At 41.4% G+C, this 15,081-nt stretch overlaps 1 protein-coding gene across 1 annotated transcript in view; it reads right to left on the reverse strand.

The window, feature by feature from the left end:
- Positions 1-552: 552 nt before the first annotated feature.
- The window catches only part of ACYP2 (acylphosphatase 2), a 33,175-nt gene continuing 18,646 nt past the window's right edge, over positions 553-15,081 (reverse strand). The window contains exon 4 of the mRNA XM_042021067.1: positions 553-1,490. Within this exon, the coding sequence (XP_041877001.1) occupies positions 1,376-1,490 (115 nt within the window). The 3' untranslated portion in view covers positions 553-1,375. The remainder of the gene's footprint in view (positions 1,491-15,081) is intronic.

Below are 15,081 nucleotides of genomic sequence, written 5' to 3' on the forward strand. Positions count from 1 at the left end.
ATGTAAACTACTTTGTTAGGCAGGATACAGTTTTTCAGGAGGATGGAACAGCTACTGAGCTCCTGCTACACTTGAACTTTGCCATTTACCATGAGCTGAACAAGAGCTATTGACCACAACTTCAACAATGGGGGCTTGTGTATAATCACAGAACAATTCATAAGCAGCTCCTGCAAATTCTAGAACGGAGATTTTACTGCTTAATGCAAAGGTCCAAAGAAAAATCAATCTAGTGGTGAGCAGAAATAACTTTCTAAGCACACCTTGCACTGATGGAGAAGTGCAGTACTTAAGTTAGGAAATCTCCTTCCTGAAATTCAAACCATGAGCTGCAGATTTGGTGCAGCTGCCCAAACTGACACCACTCACCCCAGGAAGGGGGACAGAGCAGCCAGTGGGAATACCAGCTTCAGTATCCTCATGAAGTCTCCTGGAATGTTCCAAGCCTGACTCAACTACTGCAGGTGTGAGGGTAGGGGTCTGACCCAGCCCTGACTCCCAGGTGCCTGTGGAGAGAGTGCTGGATACAGGAACTGGATCCACAATGCATCAGACTTTTCCAGGATTTATTGCAAGCCCATGGCTCAGAACTTCAGATGACAGATGAGGGTGCAGGTTCCACCACACAGTCTGAACTCAGGGGCAAACACACATCTATTTTCCATAAGGAAAACCACTGAAATCTTCAATTTTGGTAAGAATGTCAAAAAAGCAAAGACATTAGAACACCCTTTATAGTCAGAATGGATGTAAGCTACAGGTAGACAAGAAAAAAACAGGATGAGAGGCCACACATTTCATCACCTTGGAACAATTTATCTGCATTGTCACAGAGAATTTTAAACCACAGCTGGTTAGATAATCCTTGTTTGAAACAACACATTTATTTTAAATTACCACTATAACTTAATTAATTATCACACTGAGCCTGGTCTATAACAGAATTGTTACACAGCACTCTCAGTGCTCTCCAGTTCTGTAGTTATGTATTTTTGGTGAGATTACGAACAGTAGAACAAATTTATTATTATTTTGCATCTAAAATACAACTCACAGTGTAAAGATTAGGTACCATCTGGTTGTATGTAACAAGTCTCATTGTGCACAAATAACCAGCAGCACTTCTAAGCTTTTATCTGTCTTTCAAAGCTGCAATAAATTAGATATTGGCATTTTAGACACTAAATGTTGACATTCATGGTGTAAGATGTCTAACACAGCAACCAGGAATTCTTACTTGGTGGGAACAGGGAGCATTTATGTTTATCCTTAGCACAGAAAAGCATCCAAATGCTCTTGCAACATTTGATGGAGGCACAGAAAATATCATGCAGCAGAAATGTCAGAGTTTTGTGCTTAGTGAGGTTCCCTCCTCTTAGTATCTAGTGTTGAAATCCGAGAAGTCAAGCTTGGAAATCTCCTTTTCGTTGGAAAAATTTGTTTTATCGATGCGGGAACTTGGGCTTCCAACTTTGCTCAGCCAAGATTTCCTGCAGGAAAAGTAAGAGAGAGTTGGCAGATAAGGAACTGTACACGTGGGGGTTATTCTCTGTCATGCCTTCACTCACTTTTACTTTTTTAAGAGCCATAAAAAAAAGCATCTTTCAATAATGAAATTACCCCAAATCTGTTCTTTTCTGTTTTCCCTCCCTTTCCCCTTTGAAAGCAAACTAAGCTCTTTAAAGGTGTCAGTGTTTCCAGAGGATTTACACAATATTACATAAAAACACAGCTGACAAAAAAGCTAAAGTAGATTTACTGCAATGATCCCTCCTAAACACTATTAATAGCATTCCAATAGGTATAACTACCTTTGCAGATTCAATACTGTGCTTTTAGCAAGGACCTACAAATCACTGATAACCGAAAAATGATGGGAAAACAGAATCCCAACAGCCAGTTTGCCCCTTGCTGGCAACTAAAAGAATGGGAACCGGAAAAGAATGAGTTCAAAGCCAGCAAAAAGACATCAATTATGTCAGAGCAATACTGATTTGTAATAAATACTGAATGTTACCCTGGATAACTGGATAGCCAAACATGGAAATGCAGCAGGTGAGTGCTTACATAGAGGTTTATTTACAAAAAATACTTGGTCAGTATTTTTGGTTGTACTAAACTCCCAGAAGTAGAAAAGAGAAAGTATTTTATCATACCTTATTGAAGGAGAAATATATTCCCAGACAAATAATTTTTCTAAGTTAGTATAGATACCTAACTGATTAGTATTAAAAATAAACAAATATTCACTTAAATTTTGATTTGAAAACAATAGAAATTGTCTTATTAAGAGTTATGCTAATTAATCCTTTGCAGAATCATGCTGAGCAATATTCTTGCAGCGAGACCTAATTTTGATGTCTTTATAATGAGATCATGCACAGAAATTACTTACCTTGAGCCAGTAAATCAGTGTATAACATCTGAGATATAAAAACACACCTTGCTAGAGACCCTACATGCAAGATTTTTTTGAAGAACAGTTCCTGACACCCAAAAACACTGCAAAACATCTCAAGGGGCTTCACTGGTTATCAGAGACAAATAATTTCCCCATAAATCACGTTAGTCCCTCACAGACAGTTCAAAACTTGCATTCAGTGTGACTTGAACACTAAAACAGAGGCTCTATATGGAAAAACTTCCTACAAAACAGCAACCAGACCCAGATATCTAATGTTCCAAGTGTGACTTGCCTTATTTTAGCATAGAGAAATTAAAATATCTGTCAGGTGTTTCCACTTCTTCACACCTCTTGTTCTTTGCTGCATGTTGTGAACAACCTCCCTTCCTGTCTGTTTTCGATGAAGCCTTTCCAGTAAGGAATATAACACAGGAATAGGAGTCCAGGAGCAAAACAAGAGAACAAAACTTCCCAGTTCTGCTGGAAGCCTCAAGGCAGAGGGGATATTTCAACAGAAGGAAACAAGCCTAGGGACAGAGCAGTCCCTTCAGTTTCATATCAAGAAGAATATCTGAAAAAGGCCCTTATTTATTTAGCAGGAAAGTCTCTAATGAAGTTGGATGTCCTTGAGTGAGAAGAAAGAACTTGAAATACTGAATTAATCTCCTAAAAATAGTATAAATTGTTTTTTAAGTAATGTGATCATTTGTTCACTATTTCCTTTTTTCTTCCCATTTGGAAGATGAGCTTATCCTGGACAAAACCAAAATGAACATATTCCTTGTCCAGCCTTCACAACAAAAATTTGTCCCTGGGTGCTTCCAACTCCCAAGTTCGGCTGGGTGAAGAAATAACCACAAACTCTTCTCCAGAGCAAACAATCCATTCTTAACTCCACGGACTCTCACATGAATAAGGATGAAGCACAAATTACAAAAATCCAGTTAGAGCAACCCAGCTCCATGGAAACTCTTTACAGAACGTGCGTGTTTTATTCCTTATTTAATGCAGGAGAGAGGAGAGGAGGCAATACCTGGGAATCTCATAAATTTGGGGCTCAGTTCTTCACTGAGATGCTCCACATTGAGGGGACTTTCCTCAGCCATCTCCTCTCTCCGTTCAAGTGACAGCCCAGTCACCAGCACTATGAAGAAGCACATTTTTTACAAGCTAAGAAAGCAGAAAATCAGTATTTCCTAGAAGTTAAATGTCATCTCCAACCTCATCACTACCAGGGGTATTTTTAAAAATGGTTTTAGCTTATGAGTATCCAGACCAAGAGTGAAGAAAAAGTTCTGCACCCTCCTCTTGCTTCACTCAGCCTTCTCAATTCCCATTCACCTCAGATCTCTTCACGTGTGCCAAAATAAGCTACAATTACTTGCATTTGCAGTCTTAGCTTGTCACTTATAGCATCCATGTTAAAATTCACTGTTCCTTCCCACTTCTCCTCAGGAGTGCAAAACTTCCTCCCCCTCGCTCGTCTGCAGCAAACAAGGACACTCCTGAGAGGACACCACACTGCTTACTCTTGTTTTAAAGGATTTATCCCCAAAATGACTGCTCCAATGAGTCCAGAACAAGAGCTAATCTCCAAATAGTCATTTCTGACCACATTTTATTTTATAGAATAGTTTGGGTTGGGAGGGACCTCAAAGCTCACCCAGTTTCTGCCTCCCCCCTCCTCCCCCAATGGGCAAGGACACCTTCCACTATCCCAGGTTGCTCCAAGCCCCATCCAACCTGGCTGTGGACACTTCCAGGGATCCAGGGGCAGCCACAGCTTCTTTGGGCAAGCTGTGCCAGGGCCTCCCCACCCTCCTAGGGAAGAATTCCTTCCCAATATCCCATCCAACCAACCCTGCCCTCTGTCAGTTTGAAGCCATTCCCCCTTGTCCTGTCATTCCATTCCCTTGCAAACATTCCCTGTCCAACTCAAGCCCTGCATGTCCATGAAGTCACTCTGGGCCATGTTCCGATGCCACTGAGCTGTGGCTAGCCATGGATTTCTGAGTTACACAACCTCCCTTGTCCAGGGGAGAAGCCAGTGCTCCTGAAACAGCTTCCCAACCAAACCACACAGCTTCCTTATCTCCATGTTCACGGGGGATACTCCTAGGAGCTCTAAAACAATTGGGTCTGCCACTCTTTCCCTTCTCTCATTTCATTAACGAAAACAAACCTTGCTAAGAGACACTGTCTTGTCACCCAGGCAACAGAGCCCTTCCCACTCCACATGTTCTTGGAAAACAACTCTCGAGAGCTGGGTTTGCACCATTCCAGTTTGGATCTGTGCAGAAACAGCCTAGCTGTGCACAGCATTCCAAGCAGGAAAACACTCCTACCTGTTAACTTGGCAGAATGGAGCCTGGCCAGGTAACTGGAGAGCTCCCTGGAAATGTTACTTAAGGAGCTTCATCTCTGTGACACAGGATAGTCACAGAATCCAAGGCTGGAAAAGACCTCCGAGATCGAGTACAACCTTTGACCAAACACCATCATGTCAACTAAACCATGGTACTAAGTGCCATCATTATTAATAATAAAAGTAATTAATAACACTAGCACAGCCCTAAAACCCACTGTGCTAGGAATACTAAAACAACAGAGTGACCTTCTGATTTCCTGAATAATATTTATTTTTTAACTCCAGTCTATGCTATAAAACAGATTTCTCTAAAATAAACAGCTTGCGTGGCATTATTCTCTGAAGTATTTCTTTATAACATGAAAACTACTCCTGCAATAGCTCATTTTTTTGTAAGCAAAAAGACATACTTTTATCCTGATATTGGAGAAATTTACAGTCTATGGTGCTAGGAAAGGACCTGGAAATGCCCTCCAGCATTAGTACATGAGGAACTAGGCACAGGTTAGGAATATGTTCCATGTCTCTTCACCTGAAGCACAGTGTCACTGAAGTGGAACAGTGTGCTTTTATTTAAAGGGAGAGAAAATAATGGCACTGGCTTGTTTACACTTTAATTTCCCTTTGTTTAGTATAAAACACTGCAGAGAATGTTACTTTTTGAAGATTATATTTACATCTGTGACAGCATATAGATGAGGCTTGCAAGTACTTATAAAAATCCCTCCAAAAATATTGCTGCCTTCTACAACAGCACTGTCCAATTTTCATAAATCCTCACATTTCCACATTTGCAGAAGAAGTGTGGAATTCTCTCTCATGGTTGTCTGGCTTCTGAGCTTTCGGGAAGAACTTTAGCCACAGTTTTCAAGCTTTGCTCTGTAATCTTTAGGGCCAGGAACATTTACTCAAAACCCTTTGTTTTTACAAACCCAAAATTCCTCTAGTAGCCTGTATAAAGGTACCTCCCACCTCTCCCTCCTAAACTTACTGCAGAGCCATTCCCATTGTCCCTACACCTCTGCTCCTCCTGCCAGGAAAATAGGTAACTGTACAGAAAATTTATAGGGTTTCTTGTTGTGAAAAAGTAGCAGGAAGAATAAAAACCCTGGTAAAAAATGTGTGTTGGGAACACTGGGATTTGAGAACAAGGCAAAGCGCAAGGGAGGGGAATTTTAACCCCTTTACTAGGATGGCCCCACCAGAGCCCACCACATCCAAGCCAAATGAGGGGTTACTCCAGAGAATTAAAGCAAGGAAGCAAAAGCAGCAGGATTGAAGGATACAGACCAACCAGTGGGTGGCTGGAAATGAAAGAACCTGCTGAGGCGTGGGCACTGGGGCCCAGAAGAGAGCTGCAGCCTGGAGGTGTGTGGGAGCCTGGCTGCTCCATGCATCCCAACAGCAGGAATGCCTCAGCCCATCGGGTATTTAACACAAGGTCTGGAAGCATTTTAGGAAGGGGAGAAAGGTAGTTAATCAAAACTGGTGTTTGACTCTGTTTTTAAACACAGATGTCAGATGAATGTTGTTAATTTGTTTGTGTTTCTTCCTTCCCTGCTGCACTCAGGGCCAGCATTTCCCTTGGGAATCCACGATGAGCTTTTCCTCGAGGTATATTGGAAAGGATGTCAACAGCAAGGGCAGATGAGCAGGATCTGAGATATTACAGATATTGTGGGACAGGGCCCTGAGTAAGCCTCAAGTACACATTTTGGTGGTGCATTTCTATTTATAAACTTGACAAAAGTGACTTACATGTTAATCATCACCTTCTGCATGGTATTGGCAAGCCTTTTTTAATGTAAAAGTGATCATGGCCAGTTTGCATCAGGAGAGAATTTGGCTCTATGTAACTCAAACTTACTCTGACACTGGTATCTGATCTGTGTTAAATGTCCTCACCTATTACTTTAAAAAGAAGGAATTATCCCACAATGAAAGAAACCAAGCCTGGAGTTGTTTTGTTTTTGTCACATATAATGCCAAGATCTGTTGTGCATTTTCCTGTTAATCATCTTGGTAACCTTCAAGGAGGATTTAATCATTTCAACATGAGATCATAAGTATATTTTTATTAAAACTTATCAGCATACCTCTTTGTTTAGGCCATGTTAGGCAAGTCACTTTTGGCTTCTTTCAGAGATCTTATCAGAAAAATCTCAGCAACACTGTGGTCATTTGTTCCAAAGTAAAGAAGTGAGTGAAAAGTAAACCCAAATTCAGCCATTCCAGTAACTCAAAGCTTTTATGTCCACACTGACCTACAGAAAAGTAGGAGACAAAGAGAATTTCCAGTTAAGCTTGTGTCCTGTCTCCCAGAGCAGTAAACATCCCAGGAAGCCAGCAGCAGCCAAAAGGCCCATTGTGCTTTCTCCCTGGAATCTGTCTGCCCCTACAGGGACACTTGGCTCCTCAGGCTGACTGGGAATTTTGGCTAACCCCACTCACTACACAGAATGCCACTCAAGGTTCTCTCCCTCCCATTCCACAGCTACTAAACCCAAGGCCACAGGAAGCTTAAATGAGGAGGAACTGTTGCTGCGGGGGTACCAACAAAAGAAAAGTTCCTTCTAAAGCTCAGCACCCACAACCCACATAAGATTGAACAAGGACTAAAAGACTTCAGCCTCCAACCAACTTTACCCCTCAAAATGTTAATTAAACCCTTACCTTGGCCATTTCAGAGCCATAATGAATCATCACACTTGACCAGTTCACCTTTACTTCAAATCCATGTCCTTACACAGCCTGGCAGAAATGCAAGAGCCCTGAGTCCAGCTGACCAACACAGTCAGGAATTTGAAAGACAACACTTCCCTGTTCTCCAGCCGCAAGGCTCAGCCAGACAAAAAAGCCACGAGGAACACCACCCACAGTTCCACCCTCACTGCATCTCCTTGGAGGAGACACTCACACTGAAGAATAATTTATTATGCAACAACTAAAAATAATGCCAGGCCAAACTAGACTGAATTCCTTTGAGCACCACTGGGATTCTGCTAATTTCCTCAAAAGTCTCCCTTACTTTACAACTCTCTTTGGATAGTTAAAAGACTGAAAAAAAATCAAGTTAGAAGGCTCAGTGAGAAGTTGCCATTTCCAATCGTAAAAGTCTTAAATAAGAGCATCAACACTTTTAAAGCATCCTCTTGCAGAGCTCTGAGCAAGTCTGAGGGCCAATATTTAACATTTCCAGTGTTGCAGTGACTGTACATAAATTTACCTTTTCCTAGAAGGCCTCTGTTGGAACATTTCACAAGCTAACAAGGTTGGCTTACGAGTAAGAACTTGGGGTTTCTTTTTATCCTTAGCTTGCAAAAGAGTTTTGAATTTTTTTTGTCAAGCATTCCACCAGCTCAGCTCTATTTTTTCCCCTGATTTTACACTATGTGATCTAATTTGTTAATTTAAATTGCACACTTTCCAAGGAAGCAGTTACACCCCTTCTTTTAACCTCCCATCTCCAGCTGCTTTTTTTAAAGCAACTGTGATATAACATTGTAGACATTTCAGAATATAAGAGCAACAAGAAAATGTTTTAAATATGTAATATTAGAGAGCACAAGTGTTCAGGAAAACACCAAGTGGATTCCACTAGCTAATAGCCTGCTTACATTTTATAAGCTGAGAAAATTTGAGCTTTATCAAGACTTTTCATAATGCTCTATTTTTTTTTTTGGTATTATAGAAATAGCTCCAACAAGCAGGAAGCAAAAGATTAACATAAGGATGTAGCAGGGATTCTGTTCTTGATTTGACAAGAGCTCCTTGTGGTTTCCAGCACACCCAGAGCACAGAGGTGCATCCAGCAGGGTGTGTTTACAAGGCAGAGAACACTGCACCTGTCATACATGGCATGCACATGCAATATTCCCTGGAAAGCAGGGCCCTTCGTTAGCAAGGACTAGGATATGTATTATTTATTGTTTCCATCATGTACCCCCCCAGACCCTCTGTCTGCTCTGCCTCAAGGTAAAGCTCCAGACACAACAGCCTGAGGCAGGAGGGGCTCCAGGATGGGATGTGCCAGGCTGTCCCCTCAGGGACCTTATGGAAGCAACCACCCCTTTCCACAATCATATCCCAAGGAATTGTATTCCAATTACAGTCAGAAAACAATTTTCATTCTTCAACATATTACTTCTTTATCATGTTTTTCTTATGACTTCACCTGTATTCAAAATACCATTTCTGGCAGATCTAATCTCAATTTCACTTTTCCCTGGCTTTCCAAGTTCCATGAAGTTATCCTTTCACCCTTTTCAGGCAGGTATTAAACACCTCGCCCTAATGAAGCCATTCAAGCCCTGATCCCAAACCACTCCAAAAGGAGGGATGTTGGATAGATCAGCTGAGATACCAAATAAAAGAACCAAATATAACTTAACCAAGGCTACTTGATTTCCCACAAGTTTACATTGCAACATCTGATTGTTGGGCTTTGTATTTTCTATTAATATTAGAAAATTTGACAGAAAATAGACTTTTTCACCACAGCATGCCAAGGGCAAAGCCCATCCTGGGGTCAAAGGACTGTCACTATGGATATTCTCACTGAGGAAAAATATACATACTTAAAGCTCCCAGCTATTTAAGGAAGCCATCAGAGCATGAAGAAGAATCCCAGTTCAATGTTTCTTTGTGTAAAAAAATTGTTAAACAAGGCTTTTAATACATACTGAAATGAGATCTGATACATGTTCTTGCTGTTCAGTGTTGCATTACACCTTGTTTTTATTAAACCTCATTTTCAGAGGTTTACCTAAAAACATTCTCCTGTTTATTTGCAAGAATGATAAAATTAATTAATCAAGAAATAGATTTCTTTAAATAATCTTTCCTATAGAATAAACCCGGACTGGAAATCCCAAACCACTACCTTCTCAAGGCAGCTCTGGTACTTCCTCCTTGAAGTTAGCACTTACAGAAAACAAACCAGATGGATTTTATTATCATTGAGGGTAATTGGCTTCATCTTTCCACCTAAACTTCCCATGGGTTTGGACATCTTCCTGCTCATTCCAAATCTGCCCTTTAACCATACATTATTTCAGTAGTGAGAGCTTCAGACTTCAAAAAATCAGAATAAAAGCAGAATTCTGCTAAAGGCAGCATCTTCTTTCTACCAAAGTCAACAGTAACACTTTCAATAATGACACAAGAGATAGACTTGACTTCTGTTTTTACAAAATTTAAACAAAGAACTACAACCACTTGCAAGAAAAATACCAAAATCAAAAGAAACCATCTTTGGAAGACTATTTCATACTATTTAAGTATTCCCAAATAGGTCTTGTTAATAACTCTTTATAACTACCTTGTCCTGCAGAAATTTTTAATTTTGTTGTTTATGCCTCATAATTCCTTAATATACAGCAGGTATTGATATTCTGTGATACTTGGTAAGAAGAGAATGACTGGCACAGCATAACTATGTTCCTAAACTCCATCATCCTGGGTTTTTTCCATTTTTTCCTTCAAGCTTCAGGGGCTGTCAAGAAATATCAAATATCTCATTTGTTTTCTGTAATTTATGCCATTTTCCTTCTTTCCCTTCCCCCTTTGTTGAAGTTTCCTTCTGCCTGGACAGACATGTTCCTGATGGCTTTCCCGTGAAGTCTGGCTGCTGCAGGAGTTACATGGGTTGGGATGTGAATTGAGAACTACAAAAAAATCCTGGAAAGCCACAAATCTCACTAGTGGCTCATTTTACTGGAATTTATGTGCAAGTATTTAACAAAAACCCCTCAGCTCATTTCAAAATAACACCTAAGTTCCTTGGTGCTTTCAGTGACAAAGACTTCCAAAGGCAGGGAGCTGAAGCACATGGAGGCATTCCTAGAATTAAAGCCTCTCAAAAGGCAAGCTCAGGCTCTTTGATTTTGCTCTTGGTTTGAACATTTCTAAGTGCACAGAGAATAAAAGATGTTTTCAGTTTTTGGCAACACCAACACCTTCGAAGCAAAACAACAGAAGTAATAATTTATAGGAGGGATTACGCAGACTTGCAAACATTAGCAGTGTAGGACTGGGGGAGCCACTCTGAAATTATAATTTCAGAAAATTCATGTCAGAACCGTTCATATCATTGTGCCTTTTATAAAAACAAGCTGCCTGGCTGTCCAGAAAAAACAGTCCAAGCACTATATAAATTATATCAGTTAAATATGAACTTCACAGCAACTGCACTGAAATTCAGGACAGAGCACATGTGGGATGAAGAGAGTGGTTAGACCATAGATCTGCCTCCAGATAAAGGCACTAAAAGCCTCCAGGAATTCCCACTCCAAGATAAGGACTGAGTTTTAAGAATATTTATGATGATATGACAGATTTTACCACCACACAGATGTAACTGAGATCAGGAAGGAGCTCAAGAGCACATCACCTCTGTGAGTCACATTCCAGGCTGTCAGGCTGGGTACCAGTAAAGGGAGGAATCACTGCAAGTCTTTCCAAAGGCACAGGAAGATCATTTCATCCTTTATAATCCCAACAAGCAGGAATAATTGCCATTTCATTCAGCACAGCACTAAGACACAAGTGCAAAGTCAGTCCCATTTCTTACATCACGCTGAATCCTTCTGTCTTTGGAGAAATGAGTGGTTGCTCATTCTGGTGGAATTTTCATTAGCAAACACACATGCAAAGACATCTGAAGTAGCACAACCGCTGCTACTGTGTACATAGATCCTACTGAGGGCAAACCTGCATTTATAACTAGTGTAAAAAAACATATAAAGAGCTATTTTTTACTGTGACAACTCCACACAGAATACATTCTCAACCCCATATAGGTTTCCAATTCCAGACATGCATTTTTAAAACAAGCCATCCCTCAGACTCTTGGATACCAATCACCAGAGCACATTTCCCCTTGGACAGACACACAATTATTTAGGCAAACCAAACTCCTCCAGGAAACTGGAAATCCTGGCACTGGGAAGTCAGCAGATGTCAGAAGCCAGTCAGCAAGGACTTCTAGGAATTCATTAGCCAGTGAACACCTGTAATGCTGATCCCAAGCATTAAACACCCACAATGCCATAACCAACCCAGTACACAGCTGCTGCCTCAGTTTTCTTCACAACCAAGGGCATTTGGCCACAGAACTTGACAGATTATTAAATAATTCAAATTACATCAACCACTTTCCTGCCCTCGTATGAAATTCTAAGAGTGGACTTCAGAGCCCCAATAAAGCCAGAACACACATTACAAGTTCAGAATTCCCACATGGAACTTGGTTCTCTGGCTCCTTTGCTACAGGACAAAGAGCACAAGGGTTATTAGGAAGGTGCTTGCAAGTAAAGAAATGCATCTCTACCAGAGAACAACTTTCCCCCACAATATAAAGCAGCAAAAAGGATTTTTATTTAATTAAAACATCCGTTTTGGCTTTAAACTTAGTACAGGATGTCACAGGCTTGCCTACATATTTGTTTACTGAAACAATGGAAACAAGAGTTCAGAATTTGAATATTGACAGATCTTCTACTATTGTGGTGTGAATCCTTCTGTTCCTTCATTCTTCGACTTCATGAGAGAAAAAACCTTCTCTCCTCTATGTAATTTTGCTTATTTATCTGTATATTGATCCAGTACATAGAAAAATACTATGACATCTCCTCAATTTTTAGCCCCCACATTTCAGCTTTAAATAATTATTTCCACCCCATTTTTAATTGTTGGACATTTTTCATGACTTACCTTTCCCAATACTAGAAGACAAAGCCCCAAAATTCATAAACATTGATGAGTCAATTTCTTAAGGATCCTTCATCTTCAAGGTGTATGTTAAGAATCAGTTCAGTGACATCTAGGAAACCTAACCACTACAATAATTTTCTGTTCTGGATATTAATTTAGAAATGTTTTTAAGCCAAGAGTCTGATCTTCTACAAATACACCCAAACAACTGGTAATATAACTAACTCAAGGTTTAAGTCTACCAGCTTATGAAATCTGTGCTGAGCTTCTCAGACAAGGAAATCCAGCAGGAACTTCAAGGGGTGACACCTTCAGACAAAAAAGCAACACAATTACAGCTGAGATCCAGAATATTTCATTAAATATTAATATCACCTGCTTTGCCTTGCTCCTGCAGCAGCAGCAAAAGGATAAAAACAGAGACAGAAAAACCTGCCCAGCTACTCAAGTTGTAGGTGATTGTTTAATGAAACTTTGACTTCTCCACCTGCGTTTGGAGATGGAGAACAAGTGTTCTGAATTGCTGGAGCAGGTTCTCTCCAAACCCCACAGCACTCATGGACCCAAAACGCTGGATGGCTCCCAAGAACTGGTAAAGGGATGACAGCTCCCTACATTCCACAAAACACAAATCACTGATTTTATTAGGAAAAGACACACGTTTTTGTCAGACAGACAACTGATGCACAACTGGGGTGACCAGCAAACACCAACTGACCAAACCCTGAAGCAACAGAGCAGAAAATAAAACCTCGTTATTCCACCTAAACACATTTACAACCTTACAAGATTAATTAGAAAACAAACACAGAGAACCCTAAGGAGAACAAATTACCAGAACAGAAAACTATGCATAAACAATTCAGGCCTTTATCTGCATGTATAATTTTAACACAATTACATTTACCACGAGCACAGGGGACAAAAATGGTTGTGTGGCTGCAGCTTTAACATGAACCATAAGCAGCTCAAAGCTGCCACATTTAAACAGAGCAGCCACACAACTCTGATGGAAACCTGGCTGAACACCAGATCCAAGCAGAGACACTAAAGTGGGTGCAGGGAGCACTTAATTCACAGTAAGGAGTAGCTTTCCCATTCAGTTTTATGTGGATAAATCTTTCTGTCTCTCCCATTTTTCTCTCTTTACCGCCCTTGCAAATCAAGGCTACCTTGCCATATCTACAATCCATTGCACTCCTTAAGTGAAAGCTGTGTGTTCCCAGCACTCTGCTGGAACAATGTTGACTTAGGAACTCAGCAGAAAGGAGAGATGAAAACCAAGAAATTGTTTTAGAGCAGAGTTAAATGCGGCAAAGAGTAAGTATGAACAAGATCAGTGTGCCTAAATCTGCATAGACCAAGGCAGAGCAGCACCTCTCCATAATACCTCAGCTCCACATCCTCTGGTTTTATGCTCAAAACAGCCAAAATGTGCATCAACATTGGCAGAAGCAGAATCCCAGGACAGGCCAGGTGGGAAGGACAGTGGCTCACTCCCACCATCCCAGAGCACACAGCACAGGATTGGGTCCAGCTGGTTCTGGAATATCTCCAGAGAGGGAAACTCCACAGCCTCTCTGGGCAAACTGTTCCAAGTTGTTCTTCCTCTTGCCCAGTGGAACTTCCTGGGCATCAGTTCCTGCCTGTTCCTCTTGTGCCATGGCTGGGCCCCCCGGAGCAGAGCCTGGGCCCTGCAAGACAGGGCTGAGGGCCCCTCTCAGCTGCAGCTGCTCCGGAGGCTGAGCAGCCCCCACTTCCTCAGTCTTTCCCGAGCAGGGAGATGCTCCAGGCCCTTCCTCAGCCTCTCCCTCCATAGCCTCTGCTGGCCCCACTCCAGGAGCTCCCTGCCCCTCCTGTGTGGATGATCCCAGCTGTGCCTCACCAGGATTACCCCCCGACTTGCTGGGAATGCTCTTCCAGTGCATGCCAGATCCCATCAGCCTTCCTGGTCCCCAGGACACTGCTGGTCAGGGACAGCTTGCTGTCTACCAGGACCTCCCAGGTCCTTCTCTGCAGAGCTGATCTCCAGCAGGTTGGCAGGAAAAGTGCATAGAGAATGAGGGTACCACCCCAAACCTCCTGAGGAGGCTCCTTGGTTGCCAGTAAGTCTGTAGGAGGCAGAGACAGAACAGCTCCAGTGTGTGAGGGGACACCGAGTGACAGATGACAAGGACTAAGCTTTCCTTTTGAACTACATATCAAACATGGAAGAGAATCAAAGAACTGGGTACACTTTCCACTCCTGTGCTTCTATAAAAATCACTTTGTAGGCTGCTCCAAAGCAACAGAGCTTAAAGCTGGGGATTTTTATGTAAAATGATAAAGAGGACCCAAATCTGTTCCATGATGTTACTATGCAACATTCAAACTGCACCCTTTCCTGATATGTTTTTAAAGTAAAGCCAGTTTCAAAGAGAATTCCAGGTCCCAAGCAATTACTTATTACTTACAGTTCTTCAGGGCACTTCAGTGAATCCAGGGAGAGATTCTATTTGCTAAGGAATGCAAAACACTTCCCTTATGGCAAAATTCTTTCAGACAATGAAACTGCTGCTGGCTGGAGAATACAAATCATCCCAGCTCATCAAAAGGA

The sequence above is a fragment of the Corvus kubaryi genome, unplaced genomic scaffold (genome assembly GCF_017639235.1).
Source record: "Corvus kubaryi isolate FWS band 111438036 unplaced genomic scaffold, C.kubaryi_AGA036_p1.0 37103, whole genome shotgun sequence".
Lineage (NCBI taxonomy): Eukaryota > Metazoa > Chordata > Aves > Passeriformes > Corvidae > Corvus > Corvus kubaryi.